The 16,556-nt window shown below is 41.8% G+C and overlaps 1 protein-coding gene across 1 annotated transcript in view; it reads right to left on the minus strand.

Annotated features, from left to right (window-relative positions):
• LOC103766073 overlaps positions 1-9,546 on the minus strand; it is a 29,263-nt gene extending 19,717 nt beyond the window's left edge. Inside the window, exon 1 of the mRNA XM_018073743.2 lies at positions 9,459-9,546. Coding sequence (XP_017929232.2) covers positions 9,459-9,494 — 36 coding nt within the window. The 5' untranslated portion in view covers positions 9,495-9,546. The remainder of the gene's footprint in view (positions 1-9,458) is intronic.
• Between the last annotated feature and the right edge of the window lie 7,010 nt (positions 9,547-16,556).

Genomic DNA, 16,556 nt, shown 5'->3' on the forward strand with positions numbered 1-16,556 from the left:
AGACTTTGTAGCAGGAATAAACCTTCCTTTGAGACAGACCAAAGAGCTCCCGTGTGTGATATCCATTTCTCAACAGCAGCAGAACTGGGAATTGGAAAGGAATGTGTAGGTTTTACCACCAGAGCCCAGAAACTTGTGATATTTTATCTGGTAGCTCCACTACTCAGTTAGCTACAGCATCCAATGTTCCCCTCCCCCGGGAGAACAACTTCACCACCAGGAGAGGAGTTACTGCCGTGAAGTCTTTCTTTGCAATCATCCTTTTCAAACTCTTCCAGGTGGGCATCCAGGCAAACAGCCCACCCCAGGCTGTGCAGGAGCAAGAGGAAGGGGCAGGAGGCTTGGGAAGGAGCTGGAGCTCACAAGGCACCTGCCCCTGCTACGTCTCTGCAGAGGGAGCATCCTCTGCTAAACAGCCCAGCAGCACAAGATCCTCTCAGAATCACAGAATCATCAAGGTTGGAAAACACCTCCAAGGTCATCATCCAACCTGTGACCCAGCCCCATCTTGTCACCCAGACCAGAGCACTGAGTGCCACGTCCAGTTGTTCCTTGGACACCTCCACCCATCCAAGCACCACAGCCACCTGACACAGGTCTGATGGGGCACATAAAAATAACCAGTCCCACCCCAGAGGTGGTAAATCCACATATTCTCTCCCTTTATTCAAACCATGCTACAGCAACCACACTTCAACCTACCAGATTTCTCAAATCTGAACCAGCGTCTGACCGACAGACACACTGTTTTTACAGCCCACAAATAAAACCGGGAGTAAAAGAAATATTTTGGTTTTAAAAAGCCTTGGAATTTTCAATGCTAATATAAAGGTAACTTATGGCATAGCTCCTAGCTGCCAACAGTAATGTGAACATTGAGGGAAGCAGGAAAACAGCCTGATAATTCATTCACACTTGCAGAGGCACAGGAGTTTCCTACAATGACCTCCACATTCGGTATTTGAATTTTAAACGGCCATATATTTACAACCTCACATGCACCGAGTAGGATTAGATCTTAACAAGATAATTCCCCACTGAACAGGCTCTGGGTGAGTAAACAAGAGTATGGATATATTTGGATTGAAAAATATAGTTTCCTTAAGGCTAAGCTCTGCCAGCTTTAAAATGCAAGATCCTATTTATTCAGGCTAGCAGCTCTTGAGAGGAAGTTGTAGAGTATTTTTGCCTGTTAGGTCTTTTTACATGGAGAAGGGTTCAAAGATTTTTGCAGCAGGATGACAATTTTTTTTCAAATTTAATTTTTAATATAATTTTTTCCTTTAAAAAAAGGCACATTTGGCTCTGTGTAGTACTGTGTAGTACTCAACTCTTCATTCTTCTTACCTTCACCGAGGTCTCCTTCAGACTAGAATAAAATTCTGCCCAAGACATGAAAGCAACAGGGAACAGCTCTTAATTTGCTTGATGATGTATGAAGAAAACAATGTTTACAGGAGAGAAACAAATAATTCTATGTATTTCAAATTCAGAGAGTTTAGTTAGGAACTTAGACCACTGACAGAGTCCCTTCCCCAGAGACCACACGAGGCAGTGCTTGGGGAAGGTTATTTTTAACAGCACTCTGTTGTTTTACTGCCTCTGTTAACTCTCTTTCTCTCTGCACATCTGTAAGCAGGAGGGAAACATTTCAAAAGACAAGAGAGGCAAAAAAGGCACTTTTCAGCTTATGAGAACTGTCAAAATTATTTGTCAGAAGTCTGTTTGGCTCAGGTTTTTGACAGCCACACGTTAACATGGTATTTTCACTTGCAAACAAGACTTGAGTAACAGATCCTGACCTTTATCACTGTGTATTTGTAGGGGTTTTCTCTCAGCATGACACGATTTTTGTAGTGTTCATTCTCGTGTTTGTTTTGGTTATATTTTTTTCTCAAAAGGAAAAAAATTTTGTCATATTATCCACCAAAATGCCACTAAATCAGTCTGTGCTATGTTGCCTGATAGAACGTGACTGGAACACCCAAGCAGAATGTTTTTATACAAGGCTGGATCACAAAACTTAGAAAAAAATTAAATGCTTCTATTATAAAGCAGGCATATTAAGGAAATACATGAGATTGTGTTAATAATGCATTCATTTACCTGCCAGGTTAAAGCAGCTTGTTTAACACAGATTAAATTTTCATCACCCACCCAAAATTCAGCACAGCCACGCAAGTGATTTGAAACAAAAATCAGCATGCACAATTGAAGGAAGAGTCTGGGGCTCCAGACATTCTCTGGAACGAGAGGTGAGGTTTTTATATTTTTGGCCTAGGCATGGTATTAAATGTGTTTAATGGTGAGACAGGAGATTTCTGGCTTATTCTTGGGCAGCTGCCAACACAGCACTGCACATGAACCCTTCCAGGGCTTCCTGCCCCTCTCCATTTACCCAGCACAGTCTCACTGGAGCCCTCAGAGGACCTCCTGGAAGGTTTTGCATGTAGTCTCCACACCATGGAAACATCCCTGTAATGACTCCACAAAGGTCCCCTGACCTTCCTGGGACTAAATCAAGAAAGAAGGGTTAAAGCCACATCATCTGAGCCATCCACAGTTGACTGAGCAAGGCAGTGGAAGGCACACAGGATATGGGTAACTGCTCAAGGATAGCACAGCAAACATGTTCCTCTGCCTTTTCTTTCTGACTCTCAGCCTTTAAGACACACTTGTTCACACCACCCAGGCAGCCACAGGATGGCTGTGACTCCTGTGCACTCACCTGAGACACCTGAGCTTCTCCAGGGGGGGCAATTCAACCTGCCTTGATATCTGACAACTCTTTCCCTTCGCTACCCACAGAGGAATTTGAGCTACATGGCTTTTACTCAGCTCATCCTTATTCTGTGGACCATCCTGCCCGAATCATCATAATATGACAGCAGTCTAATGCAAAAATACTCCTGGAATGTGTGCACATGCACACCCAGAACCCTGGCTGCCAGTGAGCCCTGCACAGGATCACAGTCACTGCAAACACTGGCACAACTCGCTGAGACAATATTTCAGCATTATTTAGGAGCAGATCATAGCTAATGTGCACCCAGCTCTGTCGTTTCCTGTAACAACAAAACCAAGCCATGCAGAAATCCTGCTCCCTGTGCAAATGAGGAGTGATTTTTATTCAAGTCTAGTGAAGCTTTTCGCTGTTAAGGATTCCTTACACTTGTCCTTGTTAAACATTAACAGTGCTGAACATCCTCATCTGCTCGCTGCAAGGAGCAAGAGACACAGCAGCTCCTGGCTGTGCAGGGCCCAGAAGGGAGGGCTGGCCTCAGGGAGCCTGTTCCTCACACTCTGTGCTCCACAGCATCTCCCTTTCAGCCCTTCTCAGGTCAGTGCTCCAAGGGGGCTCAATACAAGAGAAAAAGGTCAAGCAGTGGCTACATGTTGCTTTACAGAGAACTCATGAACTTCTGGGCATCAATCTGAATGCTGGTGTTGTCCACGCAGCCAGAAATATCCTGGATTAACATACACACTTAACATCTTTTATCCAGCACCAGGTCATGTTTTCATTCATTTTGGAGTCTGTTTTTTTAATATAGCTTTCAATAATAGAAGATTTTGGTTTCTATCCAGAACAGCAGGATAAAATGTCTTTGAGGTAAAGCCTTCTGAGGATTTTCTGTTGACTCAGTGCCTCACAGCTACAGTGCACAACACTTTCTGCTAAGCAAGTAGAGTAGAGAAGCTTGAAGCTAAGAGTTGGGATGTGATGCAGTGATTGACCTGTGATGAAATTTTGAGTAGCTACTTCCTTTTCCAAGCTGTGCTTCCAAAGAAAACACTTACTATTTTTTGTTAAATCAAAGGCACTGGCTTACTTTACAATGGATTATGCTGAACTCACTCTGCCTGCATGTTGAACATGTCATTTAAGAGATTTTAACGGCAGTGGACACAACTTGGATTGTCTTAAAGTTCCAGTTTGGTGTTATCAACTTTCATCTCTTAATATATTCACTTTTGTCAGGTTTGAACTTGGCCCAGAGTGCACTGAGTGCTCCCATTTATTTACAGGGGAGTGGCTGTTTCCTATGTCTGGGTAGCTGAGAGGCCTTCACTGGCCATCTACAGGGAATATCAATACAGGTGACTGATGTGATATTTTGATGTGGCAATACCATCTTTTGTAGCCGGTCCTAGAGACAGACTAATATTATTTGTCAAAGAGAGCTGCTATTCGTCACATAAATTATCCATCTGTAATAATGTTTTGCATTATTTGTTCAGGTCTGTATCTGGCTGAATAATATCTGTCAACATTTATCCAGAGAAGAAGGTATTCATCAAACAGTAGCTTGATTTCCTTGAAAACACTGGAAATTCTGTTGTTTTCAGTAGGAGCTGGAGGAGCCTGAAGATATTTTGTTGTAATTCATTTCTTATTGATATAAAGGTACAGAGTGATTGATTATAACAACAAAGAAATCTCAAAGAGCTATTTCCAAAAATATTTAGGAACTTAAAATGTAAACTGGTGCCCAGTGACACGTGCATAGCACAGTGTACAATACCAACTACTTCATCTATTTTTGGTATTGAAAATATCACCATATTGAAGAATCTCAAAGCCTTAACATATCCCCCTGAAAAACTGACATTTTATAGGTCTCACGTGAAGCTTGCACTTCAGATTCTCCCTCGATCACCACTTAACAGACCAGCATGGACCCTCCTGCTCCAGCAGCGCTGAGAACCTGTCAGGAAATGACACTCAGAAAGTAATTACTGGAGTTTCACTGTGGAAACTCAAAGGATAAATTGAGTGGTGTTGCACGGGAGACTGACTCTGCTTTGTACTACTCAGTTTCTCATTAGTGATCCAGTGGCTGACTAGAGATTTTGGTTGTTAAATTCACAGACTTTGACACGAAGGTGGAAAAGAATTGCAGATGGGTTGAGAGGGGGATTCAAACCCAAAACAGCCTTGACAAATGAGAGAAGCAATAATATATAATTCAGCAAGCAGGGGAAAAAAAATCCTGATGTTCAGCAGGAACTACCAGCTTCACAAGCCCTGGCTGAAGCACATGTTTTCTGCAGAAAAAGACCCAGAAGTTAAAGCAGCTTGCAGAGTGACACCAGTTACAAATGTCCTGCTGTTGGAATAAAAGGGAATATTCCTCAGCGAGGTTCCAGGCAGTGGCACAGCCAAAACACGAGTCCTCCTGCAGCACTCAGCACTGAGAAAGGGTTCTGCTGGAATAGGGTGTGAAGTTTTCCATGCCCCCAGAAAAGAGTTGGAGGAGTCCAGCTCAGGACAATGAGAATAATGAGAGCTTTGGAAAAACGTGATTTGCAATTGAAAAGAGGAAGGATTGGATTTCAGAGCCCAGAGAAGGCTGGGGCAGGCACAGCCTGCAGGTACATAAACAGCTGCTGCAAAAAGGAAAGGAGCAGGTTGCTCCCTGTGTGGTGGGATGAGAGGAAATACAATTTAAATTACAGCAAAAGAGGTTTGGAAAACAGTAAGGATAACACTGAGTTGTCCAGGGAAAACTGTGCAATCTCCCACTGCTAAGCATCTTTAAGAATAAAGAAAAAGATTTATAGACACTGTGGGGTGCAAAAGCCTTGGATGGTGCTTTGTGCCAAACCCAACCTCCTCATTTGAAACACAGTTTCCACAGTTATTTTGCACTTTATTCAGTCCAAGCCTGAGAAGAACAGGTGGTTTCACTGCTTTTCAAAGTGTCCCTTTTAGAGCAAAGTGGCAGTCAGAGATTTAAAGCTTTTAGAAAACTTCACCCAGGCTATGAGTGTTTATTTCCAATGCAGAGATGGTCCCTGAAAAACCCTCCTTCATGTTAGGCACGTGCAATTTTAAAGGAAGATTTTCAAAAGCCTTCAGGGACAGTTTTACACTGAGCACATTCAGTGCAAGAGTAAAACTCCCATTGATTTCCATGTCCTGCCCCCATAGAAGCACACAGTATGTCCTGAATATTTTAAATTACACTTGATTTCAAAACAATACTTAAGTGTGAACTTACCTAGCAATTTCTTGGTGTATTGAGGTATAATTTAAATGCTGTAATACCAAATACACTGAAATAGAATAAAGAAGGTGGCTCACATAGAAATATTTCAGTTAGTTACTAAAATAATAATGTTCTATGCCTTTAGCTACAGTAATTAAAATAATCCACAGTGATAAGAACTATTGAGGATTATCATATTTGCTTATTAGCATGGTAGTCAAATTAATCTTGGGCTATTTAACAGCAACATCTAATCATTTTGGAGGAAAACATGCATCTTTCTACTCACAGGCTTACAATCTCATCTTGTGCCCTAATGTCTTGTAAAAGAAAGATTCATATCAAGCAAGAACAGGGTTGCTAAAATTATTAAATGCTGAACAAGACTCATTTCATTATACTCGAGGTTTATTAGATCATTTTAGTTAACACCTGCTAAGCAAAGAGTATGAAGTGCAACACAGACAATGTAACACTGATTTCACGCACATTTAACTGAGGATCCAGGGCCTCCATGAATTTTACATTAATTAGGTGGAACATTTAATGAACAAACCTTTCATTATGCTCTAATCAAAACACAGTCTGAGAGCTCATGGAAAATCCCCAAAGAGCATCCATCTGCTTGTGTATAATTTCTGACCTAACTTTTTCTTTTCCCAGGATTCTGATTTGTTAATAAATCATCCAAGTAAAATGTTTAGGTTAAAATGGGCTATTTCTCTTTCTCAATCTCCAACAGATTTAGCAGAGTATGATCCTTGTCTGTATAAATGTTATGTTCTGAATACTTGCCTACAAAAAGACACTACATTTTCTGAATAGGATCAGATTCCTCAGGAACAGTTCTCTGGACATCTATTTAGGGTGAGTTTTAAAGTCCTTTCTTAAACTCAGGGAATAATTTCTATCCAAAAAAAAAAGGTTGGCAATATTCATTGTGCTCCCAGTTTCAGGAACTTGGACAATGCTGAGGATGAAACAGGACAGATGGAGCTCCAAATGGCTCAGTGGCAGGAAATTTAACTGAGGGGCTTCATCTTTGCCTGAGGAGGACATCCCTCAGGATGTGCTTTATCCCTGTCCCACAGGCATTTCTTATCCTCTTTGTTTAATGGGCTATGTCCTGCTAAGCGGCAAACATCAAAATTCAGAGCAGCCTTCCTGGACCTTTCAACACATTCCCAAGTTTTGAGGTGTTTTTAGATGGATCAAGCAAAGGTGAGCTCTGATTCACACACAGAACTCTCATATTGATGTTTTAGCCTGACTCCAAGTGATCCTGGCTTTAAGGACAGGTACAGCCTCAAAGTCACATGCACTGTTAGAGCATTTCTCACCCTTTTCTCACTGCAGAACCCCCAGACAGCCAGGAGGACCAAGGAAGCTGAACTGTCTCCAGTCCTAGGCACCAGCTGACATTTGACATTAACTGCAAAGACCAGACTCTGGACAGCCAAAACATCAGAAGCCCCAAGAGATCAGCAAAGCATCACATTTCTGGTTTGGAGTCCTTCAAAAATAGCCCATCTCAAAGGCTACAAGAGCTGCTCCCAAGGCTGGGCACATGTTCATGAATATACATATCTGAAGATATGGGATCATTTGGCCTTATTTAAATGGAATTGATCCCTTGGGAAGTATACAGTGAAAATCTGCTTTAAGGTACCTCGGAAGAGATCAGGGAAATAAAAATTGGGAAGAAAAAAAAAACATCAATCACTTAAGAGAGGTGGCCTTTAACAAAAAGTCTAACAAAAATTGTAGGGGAAAGTCATGGGGATAAAGTACTTTAAAGTAGCTGATTAAAGTAAGGCAAGGTGGAAAGCAAAAGATCTGACAGCCATTCTACCTTGCACCTTGATCTTCCCAGCTCTCAGAAGACTTAGATGAAAAACCTCAGGAAAGCATACAGTCAAGTTCTGAAAGGAGTCCACAAAAAGTTTAAAACACACATTTTTCTCAGATACAGTTTAGTTTTGCAAATGTTTTAGTGATTGTACAACCTGAGCTTTGTACATGTGCTTTATTGCAGGCTTTGGGGAGTGAAAGAGAGTGAGAAGTGGCACCATCTGGTTCTGGTTTCCTGTTTTCAAATTCTCATTCATGTAAAGCCCTTTCTGGTAGCAAACATTTGGTTATTTCCACATCTGTGCTGTCCCCAACCTCCCCAGCAGTACCTGAGGTAAGAAATAAGAGCAATGATTCATCACTGCCACTCGTGCCTGTGTGTTGGTGCCAAGCAATAAACACACAGGTTTCAGATAACAAAGAAAGGGAAAACACTCCCAGGCTGGATTTGTGCCTTTCCAACCCCACTGTTGTCAACAGCTTCTCCAAATAGATCCCAGCACCTCAGGACACTGAACAGAGCCAGATGGGACCTGCAATTTTATAACACTTCAGGTATTGTTACTTGAGGTGCAGCAATTCACTTCTGTCTGGCTCCAGGACTCAGTGTTTGGATCACCTGTTACACTGCTCTGCACAAACCTCCCAAGGCCAAGGAGGCTGATGTTGTGTGGAGATAACCAAAGGCAGGCACCTGTCCCTTCCTCCTCCTTGACAAACCAAAGAGCAACAAATAGGAGAAACTTATTTTCTCCCTTCAACTTCTCTGGGTTTGTCCAGAGTCTTGCCTAGAAAATCTGTCCAATGGACATCCCATACTCAGGGAAGAAGTGGAACCATGCAAACAGGGCTGGATCCTCCCCAGCCCCCCTTGGTGGCTGCCCAGGATAAGTCAGACCCCTCCATCACCTTCTCAGCCCGTGTGCATCAAAATCATCCTTTTTCCTAATTGCTATTTACTCCAGGTCACACACCAGGGAGCCTCTGCCAATACATCCCATCAGCTGTCCTAGTTAGACTTAGAGAGGAGTTTTCCACTGCTCAATTCTCCAGATAATAGACTTCCAAACACCCAAGTATTGAAACAGGTAGAATGCTACAAGACTGTATCTGGCAGGCACTCAGACAAATCCAATAGTGCTGCAAGCTGATGTATATTCAATTCTGGCATATCAGTCACTTCAGATTCCACTGTGATTATCAAAAGACTGCTTCTGCCTATAATATAAACCACTTTTTTCTCCCCTCCAATTACTTTATGGAAATTTTTAGCACAGATAATACATAGTATTAATAAATCCTCTCTAGCATGGCAATAGAAAGACTGATTTTATCTCTTTGTCCCTCTTCTTGTATCAGGAAAACCTCACAAGTTTCAACTTTCTTAAGAATAAAGCACACAAAAATATTGTCTCATCCACATCTTCTGCAAACCCTTTCTGAAATATTCGACCTATCTGAGCTTACATTACATAATAATCAATTACATCAAACAATCTACTGCAAATTTCTTACCAGTAAAGTACAAAGTCATTTTCAGGTTCTGAAATGCCTTCTCCAGTTACACACAACAAATAGCACTTTCACACAAGCCACAACAATTTCTGCCTTTACCTGTGAAAAAGTGTCTTGTGTTCTTGTATTATCCATGTCTGTGAAAATTCTATTTGTTTCATCAGTATCCTACAGGGTTGCAAAGTACAGTTTATTCATGAATCACACCTGCTTTTCCACACCACGCTGCTAGTTCTCTCTCTCTGCTTCTCTCTCTTATGAAATCTTGCAGCCAATGGTTTTTATTAAGTGTTACTTCCTTTTATGCTGAGAACTGAAAGAAACAATAATGATGCTTTGCTTCCTTATGGCAGCTCTGTGAAAAGACAAAAAAAAATGTAGAAGTTGTTTGTTTGCTTTTCCTGAACTGATATTTATGTTCTGGGGACTTCCTGAAGTCACCAAGCCATGAATATTGAAAATTTGATTTATTACTGTACATTGAATTTATCAGAACACCCAACACGTTAATTGCCCAAACAAATTTTGTGCTAAATGTAATGAAGTTTGCCTGAGGAACTGCAAATACAGTGCTCAGTTTTCCCAGCAGTGTTTTTATGCACAGCAACAATCTTTAACAGGTCTTCAAACTCCAGCATGAATATGTTCATGTTGGATGAAAGCACAAAGGCACCTGCAGCTTAATGTACCAGATTCCTGTAAAGACAAAGAGCATTTCAAACTTTGCCTTTGCTATCTGTACTGGAGGAGAGAGTCTAGTGATTAGAAGAGGGAATTACCAGTAGGACATTCCTGAAATCTAACCCTGGCTATGACAAAAATTGTTCAGCAGCTACAGGGAAAATATACCTCAGTTTTCCCACAGATATAAGGCAGCTTCTATTGCACCACAAAACCATATTGAAATCAATTTGGAGATTAAAAGTTCTTAACAGACATGGCTGGAAAGTGGAGTCTTCATATTTTGACATTTCTTCTCCTCCAAATGGAGGCAAAAGGGAAAACCAAAAGCTATGAAGTATCTCCTGCAAAGCACAGCTTTTAAGAAGTGACAGGAATTGAAACATTCTGATGAGGAGTCTCCTTCCTCTGCTGGTCTAGAGGCAGCTTTTTAATAGAAACACGGGAAGTTGAGAAGTTCAGTGCAGAAGAGGTGCCAACGGACCACTCTGGGCTGAGGGTGGTCCCTGGCTCAGCCCAGCACACCCACTGCTATAAATCCCACCTGCTCTTTCAGCTGATGCAGTTATGGATCCCCACTGAGGAGCTGGACTGATTTACCTGCCAAAAGAGGCAAATTCAGGCTGGAAGGCAGAGACAAGCTGAGGAAAACATCACAGTACAGCGTTGACCAACACATTCACCTTGTAGCAGGTTGTCAGCATCCCAGACACAGACCTCAAAGCTGTGCCTCAGGGCAGGCTCTGGCAGCCCCACAGTCAAGAGCCTTTAAACCCACACTCACTGAACCAAATGGACCCAAGAGAGACCCCAGTATCAAACAAGTGGGAGAGAAAGGATTAGGAATTAACTCTCTCAGATTACTTAAGGCAGTAGAAATTAAATGGGAGGTCAATATATGCTAATATAAACAGGTTTTAATCCTTTGAACTGGTTAGAAGTCAGTCCTATTCTTTGAAAGAATGTTAACTTAACACAGGCCAGTAATGTAACAGGGCCTGACTGAGCCCAGATCTTCTGTAGGAATATTTAATAAAAGATTGTCTTTCAATGCTCTCAATTCTGACTATTCTATGTCCAGCGGGAGAAGATGGAAATTTTTTACTAAACTGGAAAAAGAAATAATTGGAAATATGATTCTTTGATAGCTATCTCAAGTCATTTGGTTAAAATAAAATAGCAACTAATTCACTCAGAATCAAATTTCTAGTACCAGCCTGTTCCCCCTTAGAGTCCTCAGCCCTTGAGGAACTATGATTTTCTTTTTAAATTAAACAATCCCGAGGAACTCCTTTTTATAATGTGATTATAGCAGCACAGAACATTTCAGAATGGGAAAATGACAGGTCTCTTTTATAAAGGTTCTGCAGAGATATCAGATGGCCTTTTCCCCTCCACTGCCTGCTGAACAGCACGTTCTGCAAAGTTACAAAGCCTGAGAGAAAGCAGTTAATCAGGATAGAGCTCAATTGCTACTCTTAGAGAAAACATTTTCAATTAATCTGAAGTCGTTAATTACACCTCCCTTTAATAAAGGCTCGGGTGTAATTTTCTTTTTTCCCCCTCTAAGTTTATCGATCCAAACATATGCCAGACTCATGTGCTGCAACAAACACGTGGGAAAATTCACTGCTGGAATAAACAAATAAAATACTCTCCTCGATAAACCACATCATGAAGATGCAAATTATGGGGGAAAGAGTTTGGGAATAATTGTGGAAGAACAAGAGCACTTTGTGCATTGTCTGCCACATGCAGGGACACCTTCCACTAGCCCAAGGTTGCTCCAAGCCCCATCCAACCTGGCCTTGGACACTTCCAGGGATGGGGCAGCCACAGCTTCTCTGGGCAACCTGTACCAGGGCCTCACCACCCTCACAGGGAACAATTTCTTCCCAATATGCCATCTAACCCTGCTCTCTGTCAGTTTGAAGCCATTCCCCCTTGTCCTGTCCCTCCAGGCCCTTGTAAATAGTCTCTCTCTATCTTTCTTGTAGCTCCTTCAGGCACTGGAAAGCCACAATTAGGTCATCCCAAAGCTTCTCTTCTCCAGGCTGAACAATCCCTATTATCTCAGCCTCCTGGGCTTTAGGCTAAAAAGACTGACTTGTCTCAGATTTACTGACAGAAATTCTGAAACGCCTTTTTCCAAACTTCCTTCCAGCCACGAGGTGTGAACCTCTGTGCCAGCTTTCTGCTTCCTTTTATCTCAGCCCTGGGAGTGACTTCACATGCCAGAAATTAGGGACTTCCCTACCTGTTTTCTGAAATGCTAAATCCCCAGCAGTTTTCCAATAGCATACTGTGGCCAACACCCTGTGCAAACTCATTGTCTGGTGCTTTTTGTGGAAGTTAAACTAAAAAACAAAACTTCCTATGGCCAGTATGTTTTTAATCAACCTAAATATGCGTCTAATGGGCAAAAGTAAAAAAGAATGTTTATGTCTCCTTCAATTTATTAGAAGAATTTTCCTGAATATTTTCATACCTAAGAAAAGGACATAGTGAAATAAGTTATTTTAAGTTAAAAAATGAGAGTTGAATGAAATTATTGTTTAAATAAATAAATAAAGCATTAACTTCATAGAAACATTTTTGCCTCTCATTCAAGCATGAATGTTCCAGCAGGACTGGAACACTCTCAGAAAATATTTAGAGCTGATAAAACAAAGCCTTTCACTGAAAACTTGTTTCACCTGAAAATTACTGCCTAAAACCTGTTTTATAAAAGGGTTCTTTCTTTTTTCTGTGGAATGGTGCTGAAAAACAGAGGAAGGCAGAGCTCCTCGTGACTCCATCACATGAAGGGGGGGTTGACTTTGTACCACCAGAATACCAAGGGTGCTGATCAGCAGAAAGGAATGAGGGGAGACATGCTGGGGGCAAATCAGGAAAAAAAAAACTGGGGGAGAATAGATGAGCAATAAACAGAAAACAGTTTGTTTTTCTAAGAAAGAGGAAGAAAAGGCTGAAAGGACAAGAAGGGACAGAGCATCCACTCCAAAGGAAGCACACTGCAGTTGTAACACTCCTTAGACCAGGTAAATCAAGGAACTGACTGAGATACTGGACAATAAACATCCTCACATTAAGGGTTGGTGTGAGAAAGGACTTACATGTGCTGCTCAGTGACCAAATGAGAGGCTGTGCCTTGAACTGCAACAATCCCTTCAGCTCAGCCTGGATCTCACAGGGACAAGAGACATCAGGCTGAGAAACTTCTGGTGCACAGGAGACCAGCAGAGAGGTAACTCACCTGTAGGATGTTGGGTTTGCTCTTTACATTAAATCTTTATGGTTATTAGCTGGCTAAGCACTGGCCTTTTTCCATCTGTTGTTTGTCTGCAAGCCCATCCATCCATCCTTCCTTCCTTCCTCCCGTGAGCTCATTCCTCCTGCCATGGAAGTTTCATGGTTTAGGAGCTCTCAATAATTTTATTTTAGTTGCTATTTTAAAGCAACCAGTTTGGCAATCCTGGGGGCCTGACACCCTTCATTTACCACATGAGCTGCCCTGCCAGGGAGCTCCAGATCATAGCTGAGACACCTTCAGCTCCTCTGTGCCCCCTCTGAAGCCAGTGATGCCAAAAAACAGAGCTGGGAATCACTGATAGGACAAGGGATGAGGGAGGAGTGGGGAGCCTGGTCCTCCTCACACCTCTAAGGGATAATTGTCTTTATTTTTAAAGAGACAGAGATATTTGGGGCTATATGACAGGGATTATTTAGGTTTTCAGGATGAATAGAGCCCTTGCAATGTTCTTTGAGTTCACTGAAGTTTGGCTCAGTGCAGAAGCCAAGAAGTAAAAAAATAGAAACCCCTAGCAACTCAAAAAAGATTACTAAATATTATTACCTAAAAATCACCTGTGCTTGGTAACATAAGCAAAAGTCCAGTATTTTGAAGCAAAGAAGATCTTTTGGGCTGAAATGGACACCTTCCTCTTCATTTCACATGGTGGGGAACTGTGGCAACCAGATCTGAAAGGAACTGGAAAAGCAACCAAACATGTTGGAAGGAAACCCTGCCAGGGTGTTTTGGTTTTGCTGTTTCCTCAGGGATTATCTAGCACAGAAATTGATGGTACTGCAAATTCTAGTATTTCTATTTGACCTAATTTTGATTCTGGTTTTAAGCAAGAAAAATATCGATGCACAACAGTTTATGCTCCACTGAACTGGGAGGTCCCCTGTGCATTAAGTGCAAGGGGGAAAAAAGGGTGGGGGTAGTGAACAGAAGATGAGTAATTTAAAATTGAAATTTCTGACAAGCAAGTGAGTCTGTGAAACTAAATTCAGGTCGAGGGTGACATCTAGTGATGCTCAGCACACAATCCTCTCACAAATTCTGCCCGTTTTTGCAGTATTCTCACCCATTAATCTTTCCCAAGGTACACAGCTCCACCCAACTTAGCTTGTTCTATGTCTCTACAAATTTTTTTCTTAAACTGGAAGCAGAAATAATACATTTCAATACAAAAAACGAACAGTTTGTGTTCAGTTATTCCTATTGAAATCAGGCTCCTGTCCAAAACCTGGTCCAGTCTTTCCTGGCAGGGTCAAGAGGGAGAATTTCACCTCAATTCTCAATTTCACTTTGTTTTTATTATTTAGTTTATAGCTGTGACTATGAAATAAAGCCCGAGGAAGACAGGAGGCAACTGGGAGGGATGAGGTGGCTTGGACAGGACAGTGGCAGAGTGTCCAACCCAGCTGGACACTCAGATACCCAGGGAAAGGAGGCACTGGAGCTGTGCAGTGGAAGCCCATGTGAGCCAGGCTGGCTGGACATGTGGCAAACTTAAATTTTCCGTATGTTTCACCAGAAATATCATAAAACAAATATTTTCCCATAAAATGTGGGTTTCAAAATTTTTCAGGCAATATGAGTGAATTTTTGAATCCATTCAATGTGTCCATTTTGGTAAACAGAGAATTCAGAAAAGGAAAAAATAGAGTAGGAACTAGGAGATAGAGATAATATATCTACTCATTAAAATGAAGAAGTTGGTACACGATGCCTAGTTGATGAAGATGTAATTTTCTGGCTTCTTTTGTAAAAGCAAATATTCTTTTCTCATTCTTCACTTTTTTTGTACAATACAGCTGCAAAGCACAGTGGCAGCTTGATACATAAATAAAGGAAATCTGTCATTAGCAGTGAGCTATTAGTTGTTCCTCTGTGAATTGGTGATGCACAAACTACTTAGCTGCTGAATTTTGAACAACAAAATGTTTCCAGCAGTTTTCTGCCTTTGACAGTGGTTCATTGTCACCACCAAGGAGAGAAAAGCAACAACCTACATGTTTCTAAAAGTAACAATTCTTCATTTATCTGAGTAATTTCCTTTAACTTCCCACTGTGTGCAACAAACAGTAATAAAAGAAATCATGGAATCATAGAATGGCCTGGGTTGGGAGAGATCTTAAAGACCATCTCGTTCCAACCCCCTGCTGTGGGCAGGGACACCTTCCACCAGATCAGGTTGCTCCAACCCCCATCCATCCTGGCAGCACAGAGGTAAAATCACTTACCTGAAAGGGGTGAGCCAACCCTGACAAGGAAAACTTTGTAAAATTATGATGAAGTAACAAGCCCAAGCAGTGAAAAGTTCTTCTCAGGTTTAATTGAAGCTCAGTGGCCTTTAGGCAGCACAGATCACTCCTGCTTCCCCTACAGCCTGTGCCTTAGAGTCAAGAAAACTTTGCTCAAGCTGGTGACACTACCCCAATTCATATTTTAACTCATTTTTTCAACTGCTTAAAAGATATTTCATGCAAAAATCTCGTCCTCTGAGTATATCTGGTGGTGTCCCCCTGTTAATACTGGTGTTGCATTCAGTGAGACACATGAAAGTTAAGGTAAGTTAAAACCACACTATTCCAAGGTAAAAAGTGACAGCTCTGTGACACAAGATGGCACCAGACACTACCTGAACTTCAGGCTATTAAAAAGTGCACCATCAAAGCAGTATAAAATCGAAGAGCCATATATGAGGGTTTAAATGGGATGAGAGAGAATATGACAAATGCTCAGTGACTGTGCCCGGGGTGTCCCCCAGCTCCTGGGAATGGCTGGGGCTCAGCAGGGGCAAGCAGCGAGTGCTGGAAGCTTCTAAATAGCAAGAAATTGGCTGTGGAATCAAAGAGAGAGCTAAAGCAACCCTGAGGGCTCTGAGGGTAAGTCGGATCCCTCTTCTGAAAGCTGCAGCATCCTTTAATGAGTCACAGGGGAGTCAGAGGAATCAGGTTCCTCTGCACTCCAGGATGGCCTTTGCATCCTGGAAAGAGCTCTGTGACCAAAGGATGCCTCTCATCCCACAACCTCCTTTTGAAACTTTGAACCTTTCATCAATCAAAACAGATATTTTGGTTTTGACAAAAGCTAATATTAAAAAGGATGATAGATTAGAGCTGCCTCCTCACCTTCCCCCATTTCATTCTGATCATGGCATCCCAGACTGGGACAGCTCTAGTACAGTCCCCTCCTCTGTTTTCCATCTTGGGTTGCAAGTA

The sequence above is a fragment of the Manacus vitellinus genome, unplaced genomic scaffold (genome assembly GCF_001715985.3).
Source record: "Manacus vitellinus isolate BGI_N305 unplaced genomic scaffold, ASM171598v3 scaffold_26_pilon, whole genome shotgun sequence".
Lineage (NCBI taxonomy): Eukaryota > Metazoa > Chordata > Aves > Passeriformes > Pipridae > Manacus > Manacus vitellinus.